The sequence below is a fragment of the Hippopotamus amphibius genome, chromosome 1, assembly GCF_030028045.1.
Source record: "Hippopotamus amphibius kiboko isolate mHipAmp2 chromosome 1, mHipAmp2.hap2, whole genome shotgun sequence".
In the NCBI taxonomy this organism is placed as follows: domain Eukaryota; kingdom Metazoa; phylum Chordata; class Mammalia; order Artiodactyla; family Hippopotamidae; genus Hippopotamus; species Hippopotamus amphibius.
In genome coordinates this window covers 221,205,874-221,214,324 of record NC_080186.1, presented here as the reverse complement: position 1 = coordinate 221,214,324, position 8,451 = coordinate 221,205,874, and the positions used below count along the sequence as shown (strand labels likewise).

The window sequence follows — 8,451 nt, the reverse complement described above, 5'->3', positions numbered from 1 at the left end:
GAGCTAATGAAGCGTCGGCGTTCAGGGGGCGGAAGTGGCTGTTGGAGGCTTTAAGGTGGCTTTAAGGTAGCTTTAAATTCCCGTTGTCTTGGGAGCTCGCCCCTTTCAGCTGGAGTCGGGCTCCGCGCGACGGATGGCTGTGGACGTGAAGTCGCGAGCGAAGCGTTATGAAAAACTGGACTTCCTCGGGGAGGGACAGGTGAGGTTCTTGTCTGGGGCTCGGCGGGCCCGGACCGGGGAGCGCCGGGCCGTCCGCCTCACGCCGTCGAGGGTTTTCTCGTGGAAGCCAGCGGATGGGCCGGCTTACTCGTTCTGCTTGCGAGAGGCTGCCCAGGCCCCCCTGCTGCCTCTCTGTCCATCCTGGACTTGAGCCCCGAGCGGCCCTCTCCGAAGAATAGACGGGACCGGGACGTGGACTGCGCCACCACGTTTCAAGCTGCCGCGAGTTTGCTCCAAGAAGCCTGAGTCTCTTGCTTCCCCAAATGCAAAAAAGCAAAAAGGCAAACACAAAAACCAAAACACTCTTCCAAACTTAACTTTATGCCTGTTTTTCTCTCTAGTTTGCCACGGTTTACAAAGCCAGAGACAAGAACACCAACCAAATTGTCGCCATTAAGAAAGTGAGTTGCAGTTTGTTTTTCCTTGAGTCTCCTTGAAGATGTGTGTGGATGTGAGCTGGTGGCTGGCCGTTTTACTGCTTTGACCTTGCTCTGCTAGTGAGGGGTTACTTCTCTCCTTTTCAAAGAAAATAGAATTTCTTAGTGTCTTGGGTTCCAAGGTGGAACTCGGGTTGAACTAGTGTTTTGTTCCATTCATTGAACTCGAAATGAAGAGGAAGCTTTGTGCTAAGTTTGTTTTATAAACGCAGCTGGCAAAGGGGACAAATACTGCTCATCTGTTGGGTCGTCAGAACTACTGATCTTTCCAGGTCCCTATTTCTGCCTCACCTGCATCATACTCTCTGTATCTCTGTTTTTTCTGAGTACACATTTACAATGAAAGGATTTCGCCAGCATTAATGACCTTGATGTGGTGCCGGTTTTTTTTTTTTTAATAGTTTAAGTAGCTTTTCTACTTGCATTCATTCAAGAAACTTTGGTCATATTTAGCCAACTTTCTACATGCCAAGCACTTTCACCCTCGTTTTTTCATTTAACCCTCATAAGAGCCCTGTAAAGTAGGTAAGGTATCTCTGTTTTAACACTCTAGGTGCCTGAAGCTGAGAGAGATTAGGTGACTCATCAAGATGACACAGGATAGTGCTTGCTGGAGGCAGGATTTAGAACCAGGTGTCCTGCTCCCAGGTTGATTGCCTTTTCCCATATTACTGAAATCAGTAACCCTCTCAAGAGAGGCTGGTTTCCTCACCCCTCAAGGCCTGTTGGTGGCTTAGGTGGCCACCTTCCTTATTGTTCCTGTTGCTGCTTTGAATCTTTTTCTGCTTCAAAATCCCTAATTCCTTTGAAGCATATCCCTCTCATTCTTAACACCTGCTTCCCACTCTTCCTTTCCACAATTATTCCTGCCATTGTTTTTGTTTTTTTAATAAATTTATGTATTTATTTATTGGCTGTCTTGGGTCTTCATTGCTGCGCATGGGCTTTCTCTAGTTATGAATTGGGGCTACTCTTTGTTGCAGTGCGTGGGGTTCTCATTGCTGTGGCTTCTCTTGTGGTGCACGGGCTCTAGGTGCGCAGGCTTCAGTAGTTGTGGCATGTGGGCTCAGTAGTTGTGGTGCATGGGCTTACTTGCTCCGCAGCATGTGGAATCTTCCCAAGCCAGGGCTTGAACCTGTGGCCCCTGCATTGGCAGGCAGATTCTTAACCACTGTGCCACCTTGCCATTGTTATGTTTTTTACTTGTTCTGATGTCTCTCATCTCTTTTTCTAGTTTATGTTCTATAAACCAATGCCATAGCTTGTAAAACCCTTAACTTGTAAAACCCTTAACTTTGCTAATCTTTTCTAAAGTTATTTTTCTAATTCTAGCACTGGTTCACTTTATCCTGGCCACATTGACCTTTCTGTCCCTTGAATACATTAAATTCACCCCAGTCCCAGGATCATTGCATTTGCTCAGCCTTCTGGTTAGTATATTTTTACTGTAAAACTTGGCATGGCTGCTTCTGTTGAAATCTCAGTCAGATTATCTCCTGTACATACAGGCCTTTGCTGGTCATTGTAGCTTAAACAGGTGTGCCTCCCTTCTTACCTAGTGTTCTTTGCCATATTTCTCTACTATCTTAATAGCATTTATCAAAATCTAAAGTCTTTTATCTATGAGTTTATTTTCTATTTATACCACTCGAATTATATTTAGGACTGTGTCTAGTACATTTGCAGACACTCATTAAAAATGTATTGACTTGACTGACTGATACAATGTCTTCAAACTGTTGGCATACTGAGTTCTGTGGTTTCCTGAAAATCTTAGTGGGTTTTCTTGTTTGCTTACTTTTTTATCCTAAATTAGGATGTAGAATTCATTGTATTTCTCAGTGATAGACTTCTGTCTATTGAAAGTGACTCATAATGAAAAGTAAATTGTTTTACATTTAATTTTTTATTTCTTTTTTTTTTTTTTTTTTTTTTTTTGGCACACGGGCTTAGTTGCTCCGTGGCATGTGGGATCTTCCTGGAGCAGGGATCGAACCCATGTTCTCTGCATTGGCAGGCGGATTCTTAACCACTGCGCCACCTAGGAAGCCCTAATTTTTTATTTCAAATAGTATATCTTGGTGGTTTTATGGAATATAACCTTTATATAAAAGGAATATATAACCTTTTTTTTTTTCTTTTAAGCTCTTTATTGGAATATAATTGCTTTACATTCTTGTACCAGCTTTTGAGGTACACCAGAGTCAGTCAGCTGTATATATACACATATCCCCATATTCCCTTCCTCCCGCGACTCCCCCCCACCCTCCCTGTCCTGGCCCTCTAAGGCATCACCCATCATCGAGTTGATCTCCCTTTGTTATACAGCAACTTCCCACTAGCTATCTATTTTACAGTTGGTAGTATATATATATGTCTGTGCTACTCTCTCACTTCATCCCACCTTCCCCTTCGCCCTCCGCCCCCTCAACCTCATGTCCTCCAGTCCATTCTCTGCATCTGCATCCTTATTCTTGATTTGTCACTGGGTTCATCAGTACCTAAATGGAATATATAACCTTTAAAAATTGTGAATCACTGTGTTGTACACCTGAAATGTATGTACTCTTGTATGTCAACTGTACCTCAAAAAAAAACAAAAAAAAGCAGAAATATTTGTCCTTCTACCAAACCAAATAAATTATTTCTCAATACATTTTTTTTTTTTTTTTTAAAGTCATTTCTAGGCCAAGCATGCCTGTGTCCTCTACCCTTGGTTTTCACTCCTTGGAACAATCACTTTCAACTCCAAAATTGTTTTCTCAGGTATTTACATCCTTTTCTTTAGATAGAATGCTTATCATTATTTCTTGAGTGGTCTCCTTCCCTAGTTTTAGACATTTTCTGTATTTCCTACTATAAACATTGGAGTTTTGGTGCTGTGCACCTTCTTCTCCCAACACTCAATTTCTACTTCCACTCATTTACTGACATGCTTAATTTTACAAAAAAAGAATAGTAAGCTATGTATTCTGTATTCTTCCACTTATCGTATTTTGGACTTTTAAGATATCATTAATCTACTTTATCCTTTTTAAACAGTTGTATTGCATTTGTGTTTGCCAGTTTATTTAACCGGTCCCCTATGGTAGCATTTTGGAGCATTTCTCATTTTTCAATATTTGTTTTATGTATCTCAGCAATATATAGTATTGCATACTTCTAAACGCTTTCTCTCTCCCTACACATGCACGATATTCCTCTGCAACTTGTTTTTCTGAATCAATATTCCTGAAATCTTCCAGACAGATACATGTAGATCTGGTTTGGCCGTGCTCATTGATGGTTAGATCCTAGTATATGGCTACACTAAAAATTGGTCTATCCAAACTCTTGTTGATAAACATTTAAGCTGTTTTTCTTTAATGTTTTATTCTAATACAGTCCTTCTACAGAAGTTTTTTTTTTTTTTTTTTTTTTCTAGCAGTGTTGGGTCTTCATTGCTGCATGTGGGTTTTCTCTAGTTGCAGCAGGTGGGGTCTACTCTTCACGTGGTGTGCGGGTTTCTCATTGCAGTGGCTTCTCTTGATGTGGAGCACGGGCTCGAGGTGCATGGGCTTCAGTATTGTGACGTGCGGGCTCAGTAGTTGTGGCACATGGGCTTAATTGCTCCGCCGCGTGTGGGATCTTCCTGGATCAGGGATCGAACCCACGTCCCCTGCATTGGCAGGTGGATTCTTAACCACCGTGCCTCCAGGGAAATCCCTACAGACATCCTAATACACATGTGAGTTTCTTTAGAGAATGCATCTGTAGTTGAAACCAATCATGAATTGTTGCTGCATAGAGAGAATACACATCAGCGTCCCCAGATATTGTCAAGTTGCTCTCCAAGATGGTCGAATCAGTTTAACTTCCCACTACATTCTCCCCATCTTTGTATTGTCAGACTTTACAATAGTTGTCAATTAGGTGGATCAAAAATGGTGTGTAGTTTTTTCAATTAATATTTCTCTGATTACCAGTGAGATTAATCATCTTCTTTAGATTTATTGGCTTTTTAGGCTTTTTCTTTTAGATTGCCTACATTTTTTTCTTTCCTGTTGATTTGGTGGAATTTCTTATATATTCTGGATACTGATCCTTTGTCAGAAATATGCACTGCAGCTACCCTTATTGATGTAAGTAATCAATAACCAACCTATAAGACTAGAAGAGTGTTATTGGGGCCAAACTGAGCAATATGACCCAGAAGACAGTCTCTCAGATAGTTCTGAGGAACTGTTCCGAAGAAGTATGGTTTTCAGCATAGTTTGTATGTTTTCAGAACAGAAAACATCAAGCATGTCAGGTGTATATTCCTTCAGAGTTTCAAAAAAAAAAAAAAATCAGCCGAAGGCAGGTCACCACTTACACAGTGAGTCAATATGGCCTTGGCTCCCAGGAAGGAAGCCTTATCATCAAAGGAGCGCTGCTGCTGAAATCCCTGGAAGGGAGGCATTTATCCCTATCTTCAAAATGGATATTCTTTGCTTCTGGACAGTGCACCCTTTTTTTTTCAATGGTTAAAGCAGATGTACAATGTGTGTTTGATAGACCACAAAACAGGCTGTTCTAGTTAGCATAAAGTTTGTTAAATCAGGTATAAGCCAGAATGACTTCTCCATACTTCAGTATGTAAAAATTTTTCCCATGGTTATCTCCCAGTCTTTGGCTGGGCTTTTAGTTTATTTATGGTACTTTTTGAGGCACAGATATTTAAATTTTGAATCTGGTTAAATTTGTCCACTTTTTCCCCTTTATTCGTTCCCTTTTTTGTGTGCTTCCCTACCTCCAGATTATAAAGAATTCTCCTGTATTTTCATCTAAAAATTTTAAACTATCACTTTTCACACTTAGGTCCTCACACTTAATTCCGTTTGGAATTAAATTTTCTTTGTTGTGTAGTATGGGGATCCAATATTTTTTCCCCAGCTCTCAACACTATTGATAGTATGTCCTTTTCCTGGTGAGTTGTAATGCCAAGTTCTAGTTTATACTTGGATCTGTTTCTGGGCAAACTATTCTTTCTTACTGGTTGACTTTTTCCCCCCATCGCTGCTCCAGTATTATAGTGTCTATAATTACTATTGCCTTATAAAGTCTTGAAGTCTGGTAAGTCCCATATAGCTATATTTCTTCAGAATTATCTTGGCTTACTTTAAGAGTCAATCGAGAAAATTTGAAACAAGTCAGGAGAATTTGAATATGAACTAGTTATATGCTACTATGGCATTATTATTAATTTTGTTAGGTATGAGAATGGCATTATGGTTAAGTAAGAAAATGTCCACATTTTAGAGATGCCTACTTAAGTATGTAAGGATGAAATGACATGAAGTCTGGGACTTAAAGTATATTGTAGCCAACAAAAAGCGGAGAATGAATGAATGAAGTATGGCAAAATATTGGTAATTATTGAATCTGGGTGATGAAGTAGATGGCATCATGGAACTAATCTAGTTTTTATTATGTTTAGAAAATGTGATAGTGTTTAAAATTATCTGTTCTTAGCTTCTGGCTCTTCCATATAAAATTTAGAATCCATTTGTCAATGTCTGAGAGAATAGTGCTGTACTTTACATTTAGCTGCATTAAAGAGAATTGACATATTTGGCGTATTTACGATATTGTCTTCCTATCCGTGAACATGCTGTGTTTATTTTGATCTCATCTCTTAAGCATGTTTTAAGAGTGTTTTATAATGTTCTTGGAAAGCTTCATACACCTCTTGTTGGCTTTATTCCTAAGTGTGCCTTATATTTTTTGGTGCTACGGTATAGGTGCGGGATATTTTGAAAGGTGGAATAGCTGATTTTTTTGGAGTAGGAGGTTTTTTTTTTGGTATTCTTGGTTACATTGTCATTGTATAAAGTAGTAAGCTCTTGTTCTTTAATCTAGTAGTTGGTTTTGTGTAAGACTGAACCTATTACTGCAGTTCAGTGTACTTATTCACAGTAACAACAGTTTAACCATTTCCTCTATCCATCACAAGTTATAGTTTTTCTTTTTGGAAAATGTGGTCCCTGGGAGCATATTATTGGGCATATTATGCATGGTATTTTATATGTTACATGTTTCCTCTCAAGTAGTCTGGTTTGAAGTGCTTGTTTTGTGTGTATTATCCTGTATGCCTTTAATTATTTGTTCCACATCCTTTCTTATATTGTGAATTTCGCCTTTCCCATTCGTGATTCCCACTCCCTTGTTGCCTACTGATACTAGCTACATATGAGTTGCTACGTATTTTTGCTGTGACTCAGTTTTTGAGGTGTTTATGTATTATGCACTGGTCTAAGTAATTTAACACATTTTTAATGTGTTTGTTCGTTTTTTCCTCTACCAGATCAAACTTGGACATAGATCAGAAGCTAAAGATGGTAGGTAACATTTCATGTAACCTGATAGAACAGGAAAGGTTCTTATTCTCACTGAGGAAAAAACCAAAGTATTAATTAAAGTTAACAATGCTTCTGGCTAGAGTTATTTCAGGGTCCCAGAAGAGTAAAGATAGACTCAGGGTAGAGACAGGATATTTGTGATTTTCATCATTTGGGTGTTCAGAGGAACATTCAAGTCCCCTAAGTAGATGGAAGACAGCAAGGTTATTAGTGACTTGTCTTGATGTCTTTATTACTGCTTTAGGTGTTGTTACAAGCCATTGTTTCTTCTTCTGAGCTTCTGATTACTCTGAAAATTCAGGATTCAAGCTCACTATAGAGTAAATGTATGGGGGAAAAGATTTTTTTTATCCTTTCCTCCGAAGCCTTGCTAGAGTGCTAAGTCCTATTTAGTCGTCAAGAAATAGTTCCTACATAAAGGATCCATCATCTCTGTAATAACCAGTACCAGATCTTATTTTAAATGTTGAGTTCCATCCTTCGTATTGAGGAAGATGGTATCTAGTCACTCGTTGTATGTTAGTTTAAAGAATCTGCTGCTAATATTCATAAGGCAAGAGAAGGGGAGCTATTAACTTCTCACCTATATGCTACACACTTGTATACGTTATTCCAGCAGTCTTCAGATCTGATATCCTACAGATAAAGTGAATACTTTTTTCACCATTTATCATAGTGTGCGCTAAACTATTTAAGAAACAAAGCAATATAAAATGAAAACAGGTATGTCATAAAAAATTGTTATGTTTTTCTCCTGAGGAATAGTGATTGCTGTTTTGTCAGAAGACCTTTCCCAAAAAATATGTTTATAAAAAGGTTTGAGATTTCGGAATTATTTTTCACTTTTTTTCTTTGCCTTTTTATGTAGGTATAAATAGAACAGCATTAAGAGAGATAAAATTATTACAGGAGCTAAGTCACCCAAATATAATTGGTGTAAGTATAATCTAAGTTGTTTGTGGGGTTTGGAACCTTGCCTTTCCTGAATGTGGTAGATGTTGATTGAAGGCTCAGCAGGATGAGTTGTTCTAGGCTGAGATGTATTTTCTATCCTAATTGTTCATGAAGGCAGTGTCTTAAAAACTATACAACTGATGAAATAAATTAAGTATTGGCATACAGGCTAATTTGGTCAGAAATCATATTGAAGCCTAGAGGGCTCTAGCATGTGTAAGACCTTGAGCAAGTTCCCTTGAACTCTGTGCCACACTCCCTACCTCATAGGGTTGTTATGAGACTAGCTCACTGAATACACGTAAAGTACCTGGGATAGTACCTGGCACAGAGAACACACCCATTCAGTGAATGATAGCTGCCGGTGCTGTTTGTAGGATATTCTTAAGTACCAAGGTTGGGAATTTTTCTAAATTAGAGACTTAGATGAGGTTTTCATTAATTCATATCTTAATTATAAC

At 38.8% G+C, this 8,451-nt stretch overlaps 1 protein-coding gene across 5 annotated transcripts in view; it reads left to right on the top strand.

The window, feature by feature from the left end:
• CDK7 (cyclin dependent kinase 7) overlaps positions 1-8,451 on the top strand; it is a 28,920-nt gene continuing 20,469 nt past the window's right edge. The window contains exons 1-5 of one of the 5 annotated variants that reach the window (XM_057741837.1): positions 131-199; positions 561-620; positions 3,334-3,422; positions 6,982-7,015; positions 7,905-7,972. In XM_057741837.1, the coding sequence (XP_057597820.1) occupies positions 3,351-3,422; positions 6,982-7,015; positions 7,905-7,972 (174 nt within the window). In that variant the 5' untranslated portion in view covers positions 131-199; positions 561-620; positions 3,334-3,350. Of the gene's footprint in view, positions 200-560; positions 621-3,333; positions 3,423-6,981; positions 7,016-7,904; positions 7,973-8,451 lie in introns of all 5 variants that reach the window. The other 4 variants (XM_057741828.1, XM_057741817.1, XM_057741846.1 and 1 more) reach the window with 4 other exon arrangements.